The sequence below is a fragment of the Petaurus breviceps genome, unplaced genomic scaffold (assembly GCF_028583685.1).
Source record: "Petaurus breviceps papuanus isolate PSGF00001 unplaced genomic scaffold, PetGlider_PUasm1.0 551, whole genome shotgun sequence".
Lineage (NCBI taxonomy): Eukaryota > Metazoa > Chordata > Mammalia > Diprotodontia > Petauridae > Petaurus > Petaurus breviceps.
This window is the reverse complement of record NW_027186372.1, coordinates 30,477,053-30,497,910: the sequence shown is the minus strand read 5'-3', so window position 1 is coordinate 30,497,910 and position 20,858 is coordinate 30,477,053. Positions and strand designations below refer to the sequence as shown.

General features: G+C 38.7%; 1 protein-coding gene across 2 annotated transcripts in view; it reads left to right on the top strand.

Annotated features, from left to right (window-relative positions):
* GRIA1 (glutamate ionotropic receptor AMPA type subunit 1) overlaps positions 1-20,858 on the top strand; it is a 349,553-nt gene that overhangs the window by 192,982 nt on the left and 135,713 nt on the right. For both annotated transcript variants that reach the window (XM_069102557.1, XM_069102556.1), the window contains exons 6-7: positions 13,684-13,845; positions 14,889-15,056. In XM_069102557.1, the coding sequence (XP_068958658.1) occupies positions 13,684-13,845; positions 14,889-15,056 (330 nt within the window). The remainder of the gene's footprint in view (positions 1-13,683; positions 13,846-14,888; positions 15,057-20,858) is intronic.

The following is a 20,858-nucleotide window of genomic DNA, read 5'->3' as shown; positions in this document are numbered from 1 at the left end:
TAATGAGGCCCACCCAGATGTTCTCCACCGTGTTTCCCTCACTTTAATTACTGGATTTCCTCACAAGATTTTATATTCTTGGCATTCCTCTTGTCATATTGCCTGCCACACACGGGTCACAGAAGCCAACTTAGATGAAGTAGCAAGGCACTCTGAGGGAGAGATGAGAGGTGGCGTGTGCCAAGTAGTCAGACTCCCAGTACTTCCTGGGCTCTCATCTACCCTCAGATCCTGATGGAGACAGTTCAGGATCCTAATAAAGAAAAGAGAAAACCAGCACAGATGATTCTGATGAAGAAAAAGTGGGAAATGAATGTGGTTGCACCTCAAACTGATTAACTGTCTCAGACTTTTAAAAGACATTTTCAGAAGATGCAAGTAAGGACAATAAGAATAGAATGGTCTTGTAAAAAATATTTTCAGAAATGTTAATGCCTAGAATAAACTGAGGCAGCCAGGTGGTGTAGTAGAGTGCTGGACCTGGAGTAAGGAAGATAAGAGCTCAAATCCAACCTCAAACACTTACTAGCTGTGTGATCCTAGACAAGTCACTTAACCTCTGCCTTGCTTTACTTTTCTTCACTGTAAAATATTTTTTTAAAAAACAGCATTTACCTCTCATACTTGTTGCAAGAATTAAACAAGTTAATATTTGTAAAGAGATTTACCAATGTTAAAGCGCAATATCAGTGTTATTGCTATGGATGTTATTTGCCATTATTATTGTTGTTGTTGTTATAGATGCTAAGTTCAACAAAAAAGGCTTTTTATAGTTTTATTGGGGAAAGACAAAGATTAAAGAAAATGTTCATTATTTAGAGAGAATGGGCAATGACAATGGAAGGAGAGAAAATAGAACTATTCATCTCTCTCTTTTTTTGCTTCTATTTTCTCCACCAATGAGAGTGTTCTTTAGATTGGGAAAAGCATAACAAAAGCAGTTACTAGGGAATTTAAAACCAGGGTAAGTCATAATAATCCAGGAGAAGAAGACAAGGTAATAGAACACCTAGCTTCTCAAAAGGAGTTCAAGTTACTATTCCCAAACAAACTATTCCATTATGCTAATAGACTCTGGATATGTTTGAGAACTAACCTTAGAAATCTTTTAGAAACCTTGGAAACTGGGAGATGGAAGAATGTGTTCCTGTTTTGTTTTTTGCTTTTTTTAAGGAGGACAAAGGTAGATTCTTAAGGTAGACTTAATTTTGAATCCTGGTGGAATTCTTCAATGTGTTATGAAAGAAATGGTTTTGAGTACTTAGAAAGGGAAATGGTCATTACGACTACCCAGAAAGTGTTGATTTATCAAGAATAAATCATGTCAGACAAGCTTCATTTCCCTTTTTGAGAGTGTTGCTAGACTGATAGATTAGAGGAATATTATAGACACTCCTATATATTCCTAACTGAAGCAGCTAGGTGGTAGAGGATATAGAGGACTGGGTCTGTAGTCAGAAAGATCTGAATTAAAAACCAGCCTCAGACACTTCCTAGCTGTGTGACCCTGGGCAAGTCACTTCTGTTTGCCTCAGTTTCCTCAACGATGAAATGGAGATAATAACACATATCTTCCAGGGTTGTTGTGAGCATCAAATGAGATAATATTTGTAAAGCACTTAGCACAATCCCTGGCATATAGTGGGCTCTTAATAAATGCTTTTTCCTTCCTATAAATGTATTTGACATTTATGACAATCATTTAACAGTCTCTCATTTGTGAATGAGATGAAATGATGTAGAATAGATAATAGTTAGCAACTCAAAGACTAAATCCAATGAATACTAAGTTGATGCTAAGGGAAAGTTTCTAGTAGAGTGCCTTATAAATCTGGATGGCCCAGTGGGTAAGAACACTGGGCTTGGACTCAGGAAGATATGAATTTAAATCCTGCTACAAACACTTGCTAGCTGTGAGACCTTGGGCAATTCACTTAGCCTCTCTCAGCCTCAGTTTTTTTTCTGCACCTATCTCACAAAGTGGTAGTAAATATGAAAAGAGATAATGTATGCACAGTTCTTTTCAAGGTGCCATATAAATGCTATCTATCTGTCCATGTACATATATGATTCAACATTGTCATCAATGACTTTAAGGAAAGCAAAGATGTCACACTTGTCACCTTTTTCATATAATGTGAAGCTGGGAGAGGTAGCTAATACATGAGCTAACAGAATTATGATCCAAAAATTCTGATCTCAAACTAGAACAATAGACTGAAACTAATAAGTTGAAACTTAATGGGAAAAAGTCCTGTTCCTTATATCTGAAATATCTTCCCTTCTCTTTTTCACCTATTATAATTTTTCTCTTTCAAATCCAACTCAAATGTCACCTCCTCCCTGAAGCCAAGTGATCCTGCTAGTCAGGAGCAACCCTCCCCTCCAAACTACTTTTTATCCATCTAATGCATCTTTCAGGTTAATTGTGTTTTGTAGTTATTGTATAAACTCTTTAAAGGGCAGAAGCTATGTCTTATTTAGACTTTATATACTCCTTCCCCCCTCCCCATACCTAGCACAGTAGTCTGAACACAGTAGGTGTTCCATCATCCATTTCCTTCTAGAGATTGCCTGTAGTGTATTCCTCATAACAATACATCTTTCTATTTAATAAATGTTTGTTGAATGAATGAATGAATTAATTAATTAATGAATGAATGAATGAAGTCTTGGTGCCCACCTGTTCAGTCAGTTGCAGAGGGGATTCCTGTTCAGGTAGGTATTGGACATGAGCTCTGGCATTCCTTTCAACTCTAACATTCAGTATTCTATGCTTCTTTCTATCCTCTCCCAACCATCACCTCCATACATGCTAATTATCAACTTTTCTTTCCTTCAGCAGGTATGTTTCCAGTCCTTCCCCCCCCTTTGGTCTCCCTGTCTTCTATCCCTTTGTTCCATAAGTGCTTCTTTTCTCTGCTGCAACATTCATCCTTCCTTCACTCTCCCCTTTCATGTGATATCTATCTTCTCTGACTCCTGTCTAATAGTCAGGACACATATATCAAGTTGTTATAACCTGAGAAGACACCACAAAAAGACTGTAGGGAAGTGGGAGGAAGCCCTTTTGGCAGTGACAGGAATGCTCCCTTTGCTTTGAGAAGGATAGAGAGACAGTTGCTCTCAAAGGAATCCAGATTAAAGAGAGCACTACCTTAACCACCCCAAGCACTATCTCAGGAAGGAAAGCACCTTACTTCTACCATAGGAAGAATATATCTTTCCCCACAATCCATTCTCTCTCCCTTACTACCACCACCACCACCACCCCAGCAACACTCTGAAATAAATTGCATTCCAATGCTATTGAGACCATTTCTCCTAGAATCACAAAACTGCAGAGATGGAATAAATTCCAAAGGTCAAGTCCAATCTCCTGCCTGAAAGAGGAATCTGCTCTGCCACTTTCTTAATGAGTAGACTTCCAGGTTCTTTTTCTAATGAATTTGTCATTTACTTTTGAATTAACAATTTACTTTTGAATCTGCTCTGCCACTTTCTTAATGAGTAGACTTCCAGGTTCTTTTTCTAATGAATTTGTCATTTACTTTTGAATTACTTTTTCTTTCTCCCCCTCCTTTGAAAATAAAAAACAAAACAAAACCCTTTTAATAAATACACATAGCAACAAATTCCCACATTGACTACGTCCAAAAAACCGCTCTTGAAGAACACTAGTGATTGAAAACTTTTTAGTGCAATCTATCCCAATATCAGACAGTACTATTAGGAATTTATTATGTTCAGCTGAAAGCAATTTCCTTATATCTTCCTCTCATTAGTCCTATATCTTCCCTCCGAGGATAGATAGAACAAAGCTGACTCCTCTCACTAAAAGAGAATCAAGTAATTAAACTGTATTTAGTGACAGCTTATATGAAGAAATCTGCTTCTCTGCATGTAGCAAAAGCCCTGTCAAAGTCCAGACATTTTGGGCCATTCATGTAACTCCAACTTGACCTGTGCATAATACATAAACTGCTACCTAAACAGGAATTGCTATGATATAAGAAAAATAGTACTAGAGACCTGGATTTAAATAAATGTTGATTCTTCCACTAACATGTGACTTCAGATATCTTTCCACTTTGGGTCTAATTTCCCCATCTATAAAAGATTCTAGCAGAAGCAATGGTTTCTAAACTTGTATATTTCAAGTTTTGGGTTTTCAAGGGAAATTTGTTGTTAGATTTTTTTCCTTATCTCAAGTATCTTTATATTTCAAGATTTAATAACATTCCAGTTGACTTTGAATGATTTTCACCAGTTCTCTGTCTTGAACATGGCCTATTTGACCATTCTAGCTGTGCACAAAGTACAATGCCAAAGGTTACATCACCCTTGGAGATGCTACTTAGAGACCCGCCCCCACCAACACCACCACCAAGCAAAACAAACATGAAGAGGTCCATTGGAATACACTTTGATGATGGGAGTTTGTGACTATCTTAATGTAACTCTAGATAGCCTATGATAAGAATAATAATACTCTCCTTTTACTACATCTTTTTTCATGAGATAGTGCATCATGGTGGGAATAGCTTTGGACTTAGGAAAGAAGAGAGCAGAGTTCAATTCCTGGATGTGACATTTACTAGTTCTTTAACTTCAGCCAAGCTTTTAACTACTCTGAGCATCCGTTTCTTCAGTTGTACATTTGATTTATAAATTTCATAGGAACATAGAAAGAAATGGATTTTGTAAATCTTAAATGTGAGTTTACTTCAAAGTATCTGATCAGTGTGAAGCATGCCCTTAAATGGCACACAGTCAACATTTTCTCACCCACTGTAATTTTTGTCCATGTCTTCCCATAAATGCTCTGTAAAGGAGCTGCCCAAAACACTGAAAACCTTCTGGTTCTGTTAAAATTTGATCCATCTGTTATCATTCACTCTAGGTATATGATGTGTTCACCTCTTTTTTATGGATATATATTGCCATGATGTTGCCTTTTATGCTGCTTCCCATGAGCAGTTTATTATTATCTATCCGCTTAAAGCCACTGTGTGTCGCTTCATTGCCCTTTGGTTCATCTACAATTTTAATTCTTCCAATATTGTGACATTATGTGATTCACAACCATAGGGTGCCACTGGAAACATTTTGGCATTAAGATGGGCTTTTGTGATAGGCCCCATTCAATTCAGTTGATATCTGTTTAAGTGCTTCCATCTAGGAACTATACTAGGCACCAAAAATACAAAGACAAAAATGAAACAGCCCCTGTTCTCAAAGAATTTCCATCCTACTGGAGGATATGACATGTACATTAGTACATCAAGGATTTGTGATTTCTTTGATGCTGGAAATCTCTCCACCAGGAGGTATGAAAGCCTATCTATAACTTATTTGATATATTAAGAGTTGCTTGAGGTTATATGATCGCAAGTCAAGCACTCCACTGCTACAACAAACCACCTTTAACAATATGTACACATGTAACAGAGGTCTTATCCCACTGAGGGGCTCCAACTCTTGGCTCACAAACTAAATTCAGTCCCGTGAAAAGCAGGGGTTTTTTTCTTACTATCTCTGGCTCACTATATCTCTTACTCTCACCCCACACAAGAGCACTAAGGAAAACTCACTTGCAGCTTAGGTATGACTTATGACTAGGTTCTACTAAAAGAGATTATCACAATCCCTTCTAGAAAATTATTAAATGCACAGAGCAGATCAGGTATAGGACAGCTATTTATTTCTTCTACCACAAAAAAAATGCCATTAACATGCAAACACACACACACAAAAATATAAACACACATTGACAGAGACCTAAAACATGAAAGAGTAACCTATATCTCTTTTTATGCTCTCGTAGGAGATTGATGCTTACACCATTAAAGCATGAAATATTTTATTGGACTATTGAAAAAATATTTCACAGTCTGAACAAAGCCCTCAAAGTTCATATCCCCTGGCAAGCTAGAGCATAACTAAGGCTCATCCTATAGGCAGTGGTAATCTTTTCCTTTAAATTATAAATAAGGAAATTAAGATCCAGGGAGTTTAAGTGATTTGTTAAGAGTCACCCAGCAAATATGGTGAAAGAGCAGTGATCCATGTTTATTATTAATGCAAATTTGGGTTACTTCTATACTTACACAAATCAAATAAATAGTAGTGATCACTAAGATGACTTTAGAGGGAGTCATGTTCTTAATATTTTCCTTTGAGAATTTTAAAAGCTAGAAAACTGGTTCTCAGTTGGGTATTAGTTTGTGCTTTTTACTTAGCTCAGTCATGAGCTGATTATATTTACAGGCCATAAGGACAGAGCTGCTGAGAATTTTTTTTATAATTACAATCAGCAGTGTTCTAGGGCCTTTTGTGTCCAATTCCAGTCAATATAGAGATCTTGGTAGGTCAACAATTAATCAATCACCAAACATTTATTAAACACCTACTATGTGGCAGGAATGATGTTAAGCACTAGAGATATAAATAAAGGTAAAAGATAGCCCTGCTCTCAAGGAGTTAACAGTCTAATAGGGAGATGGTATGCAAACAGCTATGCATGAACAAGCTATCTACAGGATAAATTGGAAATAATCCACAGAGGGAAGGCACTAGAGTTAAGAGACAGGGAAAGGCTTCCTGTAGAAGGTAGGGTTTTAACAGGCCTTAAAAGAAGCCATCCCTTGACTCACTTTCCTCTTTAAGAGACCAATTCACTGAATGGGCATTACCTCACTCAAAGTGAGAACCTGAAAAGGCCTTAACCTAAAAGGGCAAGGGTCTCTCATTGCATTCTGGGTCATCTCCAGTCACCCTGATGAATATAAATGGTCACTGGACCCTGGTGTCTCTGGAGGAGAAAGTGAGGCTGGTGACCTTGCACAGCCCTCCCTCACTCAAATCAAAGTCAACTGCAAGTCATGTCATCATCTCCCTGTCGTCATGGTCCTCTTCAAGAACAAAGGACAAACATGACAACAAAGGAAGCCAGAAGGCAGAGAACTGAGGAGAGAGAGCATTTGAGGCAAGAGGGGCAGTCGGTAAAAATGCTCAGGGCTTCCAGAGATGGAGTGTCTTATTCAAGAAACATCAAGGAGTTCAGTATCACTGGATCAAAGAATATGTGGTATAAGATGGGTAGGGAACAGAAGAGAGATTGGGGGAAGTGTAAGAAGACTAGAAAGATAGGAGAGAGGCAGGTTATGAAGAGCTTTGAATGCCAAGCAGAGGGTTATATAATTGATCCAGGGGCCCTATTGGATCCCAACAAAAAATAACTTCCATTTGGTTATTCAGAAGCAGTATCAATGAAAGCTCAAGGAGAGCACCATTTATTCTATGTAATTAGGGAAGAACTTAGGCCACATGCTAACTCATTCAAGAGTTCTTCACTTTCTGCTTTACATTACTCCAATACTTCTCCTCAGGTTCATTTAAAGTTCTGGTCAAACCATTTATGATATTCAAAGGCAATGGTGCCTTGGCAAGGACGTTGTCCCTTTTTGTAGCCCTACACCTTTCCTTACCAACTCTTTTTAGCAGCTTCATCCAAGTGGAAAGAATAGCAGTCACCTTTATTGGATCCCTGGAGGGCCAGAGCACATTCATTTTCCATTTCCCAAAAGAGCTAGCTATGGAGAAGAGGGAGACAGGGCCCAAAAGAACACAGTTGGTAGAGTCCTTCTGGCTCCCACTGACACCTATGGAATATAACCTTAATTTCTATAACTATCTCCCTCCTTAGCCAGGGAAAACCCATTTTCAGGCTTTCTGTCATGTCTCTGACAAATACTATCTGTGTGATCCTGGGAAACCTCTCAATATCCCCAGTCAATTTTCTAATATTATAAGCTATATATTATGAGTTGCCATATATTAAAATACAATTATCAAAAACTTTTTTAAGTTCACAGACCTACTGGTTAAGAACTCTGGATTCTGTACCAGTACCTTTATGTTACAGATATGGAAACTGAGACTGGGAGATGGAGACAAACTTGTCTGCAGTCGTGTATATGCTTAGTGATACAGTGAAGATTTGAACCTGGAACTCTTGTAGACTTAGCATTCCTGATTTGTGACTTTGCTATTCCTTCAGTATTTCTGTTACTCTTCCCAATGCTAATTGAAGTGATAGTTCCAAGGTCAAATGTCTCCTCAGCACAGCATTTGTATAATGCTTTAAACTTTGCAAAGTGCTTTACAAATATCATCACATTTTATCCTCACAACAACCCTAAGAATTAGGTGCTATTAATTATCCATTTTACAGATGAAGAAATCAAGGCAAACAGAAGTGAGGTAATTTTCCCAGGGTCACACAACTAGTAAGTGCCTGAGATCTAATTTAAACTCAAATCTTCTTCATTCTGAATGTAGTAATGCATCTGCTGTATCACTTAGCTGACTGACAAAGATGCCTCCGTGTATGAGTGTGTGTGTGTGTGTGTTTTGATTCCAGAACATGGAAACACTTTTTAATGGCCTCCTAAACTTGAAGAGGTTCTTGACCTGGAATCTGTGAACTTTTCTTTTAATATTTTGATAACTGTTTTTTTCACTCCGTAGTATTTTATTTTTTTCTAATAACATGTAATGATAGTTTTCAATATTCAGTTTTATATGATTTTGAGTTCCAAAGTTTTCTCCTTCCTTTCCCTCCCCCCTGCACAAAACAGCAAGTAGTCTGATATAGGTTATACATGTCCAATCATATTAAACACATTTCCACATTAGTCAAATTGTAAAAGAATAATCACCACAAAAGGGAAAAAACCATAATGATTCTATCTGCATTCAGACTCCATAGTTCTTTCTCTGCAATATAGATAGCATTTTCCATCATGAGTCTTTTGGAATTGTCTTGGATCATTGTATTATCGAGAGAACTTAAATCAATCATAGTTGATTATCATATAATATTGTTGTGAATGTGTACAGTTTTGTCCTGATTCTGCTCACTTCACTCAGCATCAGTTCCTGTAAGTCTTTCCAGGTTTTTCTGAAATCTGCTTGCTCATCATTTCTTATAGAATAATAGTATTCCATTACATTCATATATCACAGCTCCTTCAGCCATTCCCCAATTGATGAGCATCCCCTCAATTTCCAATTCTTTGCCACCACAAAAAAAGAGCTACTACAAATATTTTTGTGAATATGAGTCCTTTTCACTTTTTTATGGTGTCTTTGGAATACAGACCTAATAGTGGTAATGTTGAATCAAAGGATATGAGCAGTGTTATAGCCCTTTGGGCATAGTTCCAAATTGCTCTCTAGAATGATTGGATAAGTTCACAACTCCACCAACAATGCATTACTGTTCTAATTTTCTCACATCTTCACCAACAGTTATCATTTTCTTTCTCTGTCATATAAGCCAATCTGGTAATTATGAAGTTGCACCTCAGAGTTGTTTTAATTTTCATTTTTGTAATCAAGAGTGATTTAAATAATTTTTTCATATGACTATAGATAGCTTTAATTACTTTGTCTGAAAACTCTGTGTGTGGGTGTGTGTTTTAATTTAGAACAAGGAAACACTTTTTAATGGCCTCCTAGACTTGGCAAGGTTCTTGACCTGGAGTCTGAACTTTTCTTTTAATATTTTGATAATTGTTTTTTTTTTTCACTCAATAGTATTTTACTATTTATCAGTTGAGGAATGGCTCTTATTTTTTATAAATTTGACTCAATTCTCTACCTGTTTGAGAAATGATACTTTTATCAGAGAAATTTCCTTCAATGTTTTGTTCACAGTTCCTATTATTAACTATTTTCCCTCCATCCAATTTCCCCACCCCTATTTATTCTATTCTCTCTCTCCTTTCACCCTGTCCCTTCTCAAAAGTGTTCTGCTTCTGACTACCCTTCTATCATGCCCCGCCTCATATCCCCTTCCCTCCTATTTTCATGCAGGATGAAATAGACTTCTGTACCCAATTAAGTGATTATTTTATTCCCTCTTTGAGCCAATTCAGATGACAATAGGGTTCACCCACTCTCCCTCACCTCCCCTCTTTCTTTCCATCATAAAATATTTTTCTTGACTCTTTTATGTGAAATAATTTACCCCATTCTACCACTCCTTTTCTCCTAGTACATTCCTTTATCACCCCTTAATTTTCTTTTTAGATATCATCCCTTCATATCCAATTTGTACCTGTGCCCTCTGTGTATATATACTCCTTCTAACTACCCCAATAATGAGAAAGTTCTTATAACTTACAAGTATCATCTTCCCATGTAGGGATGTAAACACTTAAACCTTATTAAATCCCTTATGATTTCCCTTTTCTGTTTCCCTTACTATGTTTCTCTTGAGTCTTGTATTTTAAAGTCAAATTTTCTATTCACCTCTGATCTTTTCATCAAGAATGCTTGAAAGTCCTCTATCTCATTGAATGTCCATTTTGCCCCCTGAAGAATTATACTCAGTTTTGCTGGGTATGTGATTCTTGGTTGTAATGCTAGCTCCTTTGCCCTCTGAAACATCATATTCAAGTCCTCCAATCCTTTAATGTAGAAGCTACTAGATTTTGGATGAGAACTGATTGTGGCTCCATGATACTTAAATTGTTTCTTTCTGACTGCTTGAAATATTTTCTCCTTGACCTGGGAGCTCTGTAATTTGGCCATAATGTTCCAGGGAATTTTCATTTTGGTCTTCAGGAGGTGATCAGTAGATTCTTTCCATTTCTATTTTACCCTCTCAATCCAGAATATCAATACAGTTTTTCTTGATAATTTTTTGAAACCTGATGTCTAGGCTCTTTTTTTATCATGTCTTTTAGGTAGTCCAGTAATTATTAAATTATCTATCCTGGATCTATTTTCCAGGTCAGTTGTTTTTCCAATGAGATATCTCATATTCTCTTCTATTGTTTTTCATTCTTTTGATTTTGTTAAATTGCTTCTTGATTTCTTATAAAGTCATTAGCTTTTATTTGGTTGATTCTAATTGGTTTTTTTTTTCTTTTTTTGGCTTTTTAGACAGGGAAGGCAGGGAAATTGGGGTTAAGTGACTAGCCCAAGGTCACATGGTTAGTAAGTGTTCAATATCTGATGCCAGATTTGAACTCAGGTCCTCTTAACTCCAGGGTTGGGGCTCTATTCACTGCACCACCTAGCCGCCCCTCAATTCTAATTTTTAAGGAATTGTTTTCTTCAATGATTTTTTGTGCCTCTTTTTCTCTTTGGCCAATTCTACTTTTCAATGCATTATTCTCATTGGTTTATGTTTTTTAATCTCTTTTACCATTTGACCTGGTCTAGTTTTTGTTGTTGATGTTGCTGTTGTTTTATGCCATTTTCTTCAATATGTTTTTATTTCTCCTTTACCAAGTTGTTGGCTCATTTTTATTATTTTCTTGTATCATTCATTTCTCTTCCAAATTTTTCCTTTGCCTCTCTTGTTGATTTTCAAATTCCTTTTTGAGCTCTTCCATGCCCTAAGAGCAATTTGTATTTTTCTCAGAGGCTTTGGATGTAGGAAGTCGGACTTTGTTGTCTTCTGATTTTTTATGTTCTTTGTCACAGTAGTAACTTTCTATCATTAGAGGTTTTTTTCTGTTCTTTGCTCACTTTCCTACCCTATTACTTGACTTTTAACTGTTTGTTAACATAGGGCTCTGCTTCCAGGGTAGAGGGTGCATTGTCCCAAGTTTCTGGGGTTTTGTTCAGTTGTTTTCAGAAATACTTCTAGGGATCTGCAAGTTTTCAGTTCTTCCAAGGTGATATGATCTAAGAGAGGTATCTACTCCTCTCCTTCCTGGCCTGTTCTCTGGTCTGTGAGTGACCCCAATGGCTCTTTTGTGCCCTGGAGCTGTGAGGAGCATGCCCATTCCACTGTGGCTGCAAACTCTGATGTGCTGGTACTCTCCCCCACCCTGGGACTGCCACCCAATACTGCAACCCAGACCTGAGTAGGGGCAAAGCAATATAGTCCTGCCTCATTGCTAGCAAAGAGACACCTGTAATCTCCTTCTGACCAATTGTATGACCTCCTTGTTTTCTGTGGGCTGAGAGTTCTGTAAGCAGCATCTGCTGCTGCTAAATCAGCGGCTCCCAAGGTCTGCTCCTGGTTTGCTGGGACCCAGTCTGCACTGGCATGGGCTGCTCCAGAAATTGTTTTATGGCATTATTTAAAGGTGTTTGGAGAAGTTTTGTGGAGAGCTCAGGCAAGTCCCTGCTTTTTCTCCACCTTACTAAGCTACCTCTTTAATAACTGTTTTTAAATATAATTGGGGATTTTTTGGTAATCATAGGTAGTTTATTTTATGCATTTAAAGATATTATTCTAAGAAGAGGTCTGTAGATAGATAGACTTTCAAAGGGGTCCAGGACACAGAAAAGTTTAAGGCCTGTATTAAGAAAATGAAAAGAGAACAGTTATAAAGAGGTCCTTGGTGTAAATATCTACTATTGTGCTGTTTACTGAAGCTATGATCATAGGCAAATCACTTCTCAACCTCATTTTCCTCTTCTGTATAACCAGGGACCTGGGCTCAATAATCTCAAAGGTCCCTATGAACTCTAAACTTTATAAAACATGGTAGACCTCAACACTTAGGGCCAGCTCCATTTTGTGTGGCTGGAGATGTCACACAAAGCATCATTCTGCATGGCCTATTCATTACTCACACTGGGCAGTGTGAAAGGAAATGAGTGAGTTCTGAGAGGTTAGAAAGCCAGGACTGACTCAGTTATGTGAGGAACTCATTCATCACAAAACCACATTTCCTAGGGAACCAAAAATAGGTTCACACAATGTTAGATCTGGAAGACCTTAGAGATCACCAAGTCCATCATTCTTGTTTTACAGAGGGAAAAACAAAGACACAGGAAAGTTGTATCTCAAGTCCACAAAAGAATCAAGACTAGAACACAAAGTTCCTGAGCCCTACTTGAATTCTGTTATATGATCTAAAATCCCTTCCAATTCTGCCATTCTGTGTTCTGGATTCTCTCTGGTTCTGACAAGCAATCAACTGATCAATATATACCAAGCACTATGCTAAGCAATGGGGGTGCAAAAAAGAAAAAGATAGTCCTTGACCTCAAGGGGCTTGCATTCTAACAACATGTAAACAAGTATGTACAAACATGCTACATGCCAGATTAATAGGGAATAATTAACAGAGGGAAGGTGCTAGAATTGAAAGAGGCTGGAAAAGCCTTCCTGTAAAAGATGAAATGCTAGAAGTCTCTATTGTTGGAGAAACGCAGTGGTCAAAAAATTGCATATTTACTTCTACCAACCTTAATAGGTTTAATTAGGAAAAAAGAGCTAAAATAATTTATGCTGCAAAACCTTGTCTTGTCTTCTGTGTATTCTAATGTCCCGTCAGCTTTTAAACATTGCATGTTCTAAGCTTCTTCTCAGTTTTAACATCACATGGACTAATATTCCTTCCAGCTCTTACTAGCTGTGACCCTGGGCAAGTAACTTAATCTCTGCCTGCTTCAGTTTCCTCAACTGTAAAATAGAGGCAGTAAAAACACCAACTTCCCAAGGTAATTGTGAAGATCAAATGAGATAACATTTGCAAAATGCTTAGCAGTACCTGGAATATAATATGTGCTTGATACATTTTTGTTCCCTCCTCTTCCTCCTTCCCTCTGACATTTTATTTTAAATATCATTAAATGAACCGGTTAATCTGGGACCATATGTTCTAACCCTGTGGGGTCTTTTTCCTCCTCCCTCCCCTTCCACAGGGTTTCATGGACATGGATCTTGCTAAGTTCAAGGAGAGTGGTGCCAATGTGACTGGTTTCCAGTTGGTAAACTACACTGACACCATCCCCGCCAAGATATTACAGCAGTGGAAAAACAATGATGTCCGTGATCACACCCGTGTTGACTGGAAGAAGCCAAAAGTGAGTGGTTCATTGTCATCCCAAGGGGGTTTCATTCCTGTGGCTGTCTAATGCCATTGTGCCTGGGAAACTCTATCTAATAGCGAGATCAATCATGAGTTAACTCTCACTAACTCTTCTAATTCACTCTTCTAAGAAGTCCATCAATAGGGGGTGGCTAGGTATCGCAGTGAATAGAGCACTGGCCCTGGAGTCAGGAGGACCTGGGTTTGGATCCCCTCAGACACTTAACACAAAAACTAGCCATGTGACCTTGGGCAAGTCACTTAACCCCAATTGCCCTAAAAAAAGGCAAAAAAAAAAAGAAGTTCATCAAGCCTTAATTACAGCTTAATATTTGTGTGTTATATTGGAAAGAACACTGCAAGAAAATTGAAGTAGGATTTGAATCCAGCTCTTCCTAACTCCCAACTCTGGTGCCCTTTCCATTAAAACCACACTGATTCTTCTGCCTATCAGCTGTTGTGGGCAAATCACCTCTGACAGCTTCAATTTCCTCACCTGAAATATGAGGGGTTTGGACTAAACCATCTCTAAGGGTCCTTGTAGCTCTTAAAAGCTAATCTTTAAAATATTCTCTGGTTCCTTTAATTACCTACTTCCTGTTCTCAGAGGTCAATGTGGTACAGTAGAAAGAGCACTGACCCTGGGGTCAGAGGTCCTGGGTTTAAATTATTAGGCTTCTTTTTACTCATCTGTAAAATGAGATGGTTGAACCAGATGCCTTCTGTTTTGGAGGTGGGTTTTTTTGCCTTTTTTTTTTGAAGGGATAGTTGGGATTAAGTGACTTGCCCAAGGTCACATAACTGGTAAGTGTTAAGTGTCTACTAGCAGATTTGAACTCAGGTCCTCCTGACTCCAGGGCCGGTGCTCTATTCACTGCACCACCTAGCCGCCCCTACCAGATGGCTTCTGAGATCCATTCCAGTTCTACGTCTATGATCTTGTAATTCAATTAAATCCTGGCAATGTACTATGTGTTGGAATAGCTTTCTCAATCCAAAACCCACGCACACATAACAATATTTTTTTCTTTTTTCCAGTATACCTCGGCACTGACATATGATGGCGTCAGGGTGATGGCGGAGGCCTTCCAGAGCTTGAGAAAGCAGCGTATTGATATCTCCCGCAGGGGGAATGCTGGAGACTGCTTGGCTAATCCAGCTGTACCCTGGGGCCAAGGGATTGACATCCAGAGGGCTCTACAGCAGGTGAGGAAAAGGAAGAGGGATGCCTCTGTTCTAGGGTTAGCAAATATGTGGTTTCAGGATTATAGACTGGCATGCAGACAAAATCTCATTCAGGTAAGAACATGCCAGAATGCTGATGGAGAAATGCAACTGCCAAAGGGTTGCATATTTGCTTCTGCCAGCTTTAATAGGTTTAACTAGGAAATAAAGATAAATAACTTAGGCTGTAAAATTTGTCACATCTTGTACTATTGAAATGTTTTGAAACTTAAAAATCTCAGAGCTGAAAGTACCTCCTAGGTCATTAAGTCTGATGCCCTGCCTGATGAATTAATTCCCTTCTCCAACATGACCAGTAAGTGGTCATCTAGCTTCCACTTGGGAATTCAATTCTATTGTTAACAACCCTTATAATTAGGAAGTGAAGAAGTAGCTTCCTATATTGAGCTAAAATCTGCCTTTCTGGAACTTCTCCCATCGGTTTCAGTTCTGTTCTTTAAAACCAATCAGAAAATATCGAATTCTTCTTTCCCAGGTCAGCCTTTAAGCTATTTGAAAGGCATCCATAATGTCTCTTCAGGTCTTCTCTTCCTCATACAAAACACCTCCAGTTTCTTTAACTGATCAATGGTCTCCCTAAAATCTGATGCCCCAAACAGAAGACAGTACTGTAGTCATACTAACTAGGACAGACTAAAGTTGGATTTTTTTCTGGACACAAAATGTCTTTCTTTTCTCATAGAGAATATTTTTAAGAATGTTAAATGGAAAAAGCATGAATAACCCAAATGAATCATTAATAGTGGAATGTCACATACTGTTATTGGCCAGGCCTTGAGATTGGGGGGAGAATTTGGGAGGAGGTACACTCTGAGGGAGGAGAGTGGGGATTTTGAACGCAAAGCCAAATTTGGCAAATATTTCGTTTTCATTTTTCATGTCACTACTAACTAGTGCCCCTTACAGAGGTAATCATCAGCTGCTCTTTTAGCATAGAGTGATCAAGACGAAGATCAGTCAGAGGTACTCATAATGTTTAGCATGGAGAAGATTTAGTTGATGGGAGTTGTGTTCAAGTATCTGACTCACTGTCATGTGAAAGAAGGATTAGGCTTGCTCAGTTTGGCCTCAAAGGGCAAAATCAGGATCAATGAATGAAATTTTCAGTGAAAGATTTAATCTTGATGTTAGGAAGTTGTTTTTTCTTGCAATTAGAGCTATGCAAAAGTAGAAAAGGCCTCCATTAAAGGCAGTGGATCCTCCTCCAAGGAATATTAAAGCAAAAGCTAGGGGACTGCTCCCTTATATGTAGTAGACAGAATCCTTCTTCAGGTAAGGATTGGAACAGAAGACTTCCAAGTTCCCTTCCAATTCCAGGATCTCTGTGATTGAATTTCTGATCTTTATCAAACCACACTTGAGCAATCACCTCTGTCTTTAGGTGATTGTACTCGGAGTCTGTTCACAAGACTGCATTTCTCAGAGGTAGAGCTTGGCTCCCTGAGGAGGAGATGAGGGTTTTTGAATGAGGAGATGAGTTTGGTAAATATTTCCATTTCACTTTCTTTCACTTTCCATGATTCCAGCAACTATGGCCCCTAGGGAGTTCAGCAGCAGCTGCTCTGCATTTTTACTGTGATTGACTGGGTTGCATTAAGTGATGGAGAAAATGTGGGTATGTCCTCTGGGACCAAAAGAATACGGATCATATATACAGGAACCAGGCCGATCAGAGAAGGAATTTGTTATACTGACTCACTGTCCATCATAAAATGGGGTAGAAGAAACTAGTATAAGTCATCCCAGTCATCATGTTGCTGCCACACTGGACTGCTCCTGAATTACCACAAACTGGTGGCTACTTCGTTTCCATTATTTTTAAAGATGCTCTCATATGAATATAGAGCTTAATTTGTAATCTATGAATTGAGAAGTTAGTTCAGTGAGATGGCAGAAAGATCACTAGAGTGCAAGATCTGAAGATAACTTGGATCTAGTCTCACCTCTTCCCAAAACTAGCTGTGTGATTTTTTAATAACTAATTAAAGGTCTCTGATCCAAAGTTTCCTTCTCTCTAAAAATTAGCCCTGGCATATTATATTCAGATCGCTTCCAGCTCTGACATTCTCTGTTCTCAAGTCTCTTTCACCTGTGATATTGTGTTCACTGATTTTGCCCATGTGCCTGCAGTGACACAGTTGTTTGCTTTTTTTCTCCCCATCTGGGATTCACAGGCTATGAAACACACCAGACCACTCATTGCAGCAAGTATTGACCAATATGACATCCCATGCATGGTTGTGATTTCTCCCCATTCGATTGTCCTACTGGCTTCATTGCTTGTAATAATAGCTTTACTCATATGGAAAATGAAGGGAAGAACCACTCCCCCCCCCATAAATCAGTGGCAAATAGCCATTCAATCTCCATTTGAAGAACTCCTGACAAGAGAACCAGCTACACACCCCAAGGCACCCTATTCCATTTTGTTACAGTTTAAGAAACAATGATCATTGGGGCAGCTAGGTGGCACAGTGAATAGAGCACCAGCTCTGGAATCAGAAGGACCTGAGTTCAAATCTGTCCTCAGACACTCGACACACTTACTAGCCATGTGACTTTGGGCAAGTCACTTAACCCCAATTGGCCTCCAAAAAGAAACATGATCAGAGTCCCACGATGCCAGATCAAAAGTCATAATGTCCAAGGACTCTGGTATTGCCATTCTAACTATAATTCTACACTTAACCAAGATGGTTTTATGCTCCTGGTGGAGAGAAGATATTAAGAAGGACATATGGTTCAATAGACTTATCAAACCCACTTCCTTTGTTCTATTCCTATTGTGGCCATTCTATCCCAGATCCATATAGACTGTTGGAGTAGCCTCCAAAGAGTCCTTTCCTCTCTTTCTTCTCCCTCCACCCTTAGAGCTACTACAAGATTATGCATAACTTGTTTCCATGTCATTTCTCAGCTCAAGTTACTAGTGACTCCCCTTTGCCTACCAAATAAAGTCCAATCTCTTCTGCCTGGCATTCAAGGCCCTCCACAATCTGGCATCAATCAACAAGCATTTATTTTAAGTAAGTACTCTGTTTCCGGTACTGGGAATACCAAAAAAAGACATAAATAAAACATTCTTTGCCCTTTAAGAGCTTTCATTTAAAGATAAAAAAAAACATGTGCACATAAAAACACTGTATAAACAAAGTAAGTGTATGAAATACCAGGTAATTTGAGGAAGAACAGTTAGGGGATCAGGAAGGGAGTCATGTAGGAAATGGCACTTGAGCTTTGAAGGGGTTTGGGGATCCTAAAGGGCAGAGATGAGGAGGGAGTACATTCAAGTCTTAGAGTAGCAGCCTGTGCAAAGGCACAGAAAGATGGGAGATGGACTGTCATGTGCAAAGAACAGTGATAAGGACAGTTTGGCTGCACTAGAGGAAGTGCATAAAAGGGAGTATGTATGATTAGTCTGGAAAGGTAGGTTACAACCAGGTTGTAAAGGACCTTAAATGCTAGACAGAAGGATTTGTATTTAATCCTAAAGGTAACAGAAAACCACTGCAGTTACTTTAGCAAGGAAGTGACATACTCACACCTCTGCTTTAAGAATATCACTTTGAGGGGCGGCTAGGTGGTGCAGTGAATAAAGCACTGGCCCTGGAGTCAGGAGGACCTAAGTTCAAATCTGACCTCAGACACTTAACACAACTAGCCATATGACTTTGGGAAAGTTACTTAATCCCAATTGTCCCTCCAAAAAGCAAAACAAAACAAAACAAAAAAAGAAGAATATCACTTTTACATCCATGTAGAGGATGGATTAGGGAAAGGAGAACTAATGGTATAGAGAATAATTGTAATGCTATTTCAATACTCTAGGTTAGAAGTATTGAGGTACACATGGTCTGGGAGAGTGGCCACATGAATGGAAAAGAGACAATGAAAATAAGAAATGCTGCAAAAGCATAGTTCATGAGACTTGGAAACTCATTGGATGCATTTGTGAGGTGAGGAGTCAAGTATGACTCCAAGTTTGTGGACCTTTCGTTCCTGGAAGGATGGGGCTTCCCTGGAGAGAAGAAATAGGGATATTCAGAAGAGGAGCAGATTTCGGGGAAAGATAATTGCTGGTTTTGGACATGCTGAGTTTGCAATACCTGGTTCAAAATGTCTAATAATCGGTTGGGATTGGTAGTGGAAAGAGGGGATAAGCATTTAATGCCTACTATGTCCCCGGTACTGTGGTGAGCAGTTATCTTCACAAATATTATCTTATTTGATCCCTTTGATGATCTTACAAGGTAGGTTGGCAACTGGGTTATTACCCCCATTTTATGGCTGAGGAAAATGAGACACAGAAATATTAAGTGACTCAATCGAAGGTCACACAGCCAAAAAATATCTGAGGCCAGATTGCGTGGTACTGGACCAAGAGAAAGACTATGCTCCAGTCTTTCTAGATATATAGATCTGAGAATCATCTGTATAAAGGTGAACATTGAACTCATGGCAGTGGGTGAGTTACTATAGAGTGAAAAGAGAAGGGAGTCCAAGACAGAATTTCAAGGTACCAATACATTTAGAGGACACAATGTAGATGATAATCGAGCAAAGGAGGTCATCATACAGTTAGGAAAAGAATCTATATTATGGATCTGTAAACATTTATTAAATGGAAGCAGTGTTGGGAATTCCCAGAGAGTAAAGTATCCAAAAAGAGAAGCAGTCAAGAGTGTCAACCGTTAAAGAGAAGTCAAGGAGGATCAGGATTGAAAAGGACCATCAGTTTTGGCAATTGAGTAATCATTGATAACTTTGGAGAGAAAAGTTGCAATGGAGTCATTGGGTCAGAAACCAGATTACAATGACTTTATAGAAGAATGAGAAGATAGGGAGTGGAAGCACTAATTGTAGATTTTTTTTTGTTTTCTAGAAGTTGGGCTGTGAAAGGAAAGAATGATACAGCATAATAGATTGGGTCTGTTGAGGTGTCTTTTTTTTCCTTTTTTTAAGAATAAATGCAATATGGACATATTTATAGACATTAGGATAGAAACCAGTAGAGAGAGATGGGATGAGAGGGGAAATGATGGTTGTAGGTGCTATGCTTAACAGAGGACATGAAAGGGAATGGGATGAAGAGTCAAGTAGAGGAGTTGGCCTTGGTGAGAAGGGCAAACTCTTCATCAAAGAGGGAGTAAGGAGGAGACAATGGAGGACATAGTGAAGGGGTTTTGAGATGTCGAGGAGATGAGAAGAAGGAGCTCACTGGTGAATGCATCTTTCATTCAATTTCAGTAAAGTATGAGACCAAGTCATCTGTTAAGAATGTTAGAGAGAGGTGCTGTGGGAAATGTGAAGAGAGAAGAAAAAGTTTGTAATAGTCACTGTGGGGAATGTGATAGAAAATCAATTATGAAGGTGGCTAGGTGGCACAATGAATAGAGCACCAGCCCTGGAGTCAGGAGGACCTGAGTTCAAATCCGGCCTCAGACACTTGACACAAAAATCTAGCCGTGTTACCTTGGACAAGTCACTTAACCCCAATTGCCCTACCTTCTACCCTCCAAAAAGCAAAAAAGAAAGGAAGGAAGGAAGGAAGGAAGGAAGGAAGGAAGGAAGGAAGGAAGGAAGGAAGGAAGGAAGGAAGGAAGGAAGGAAGGAAGGAAGGGAGGGAGGGAGGGAGAGAGAGAGAAAGAGAAAGAAAGAAAGAAAGAAAGAAAGAAAGAAAGAAAGAAAGAAAGAAAGAAAGAAAGAAAGAAAGAAAGAAAGAAAGAAAGAAAGAAAGAGAGAGAGAGAGAGAGAGGGAGAGAG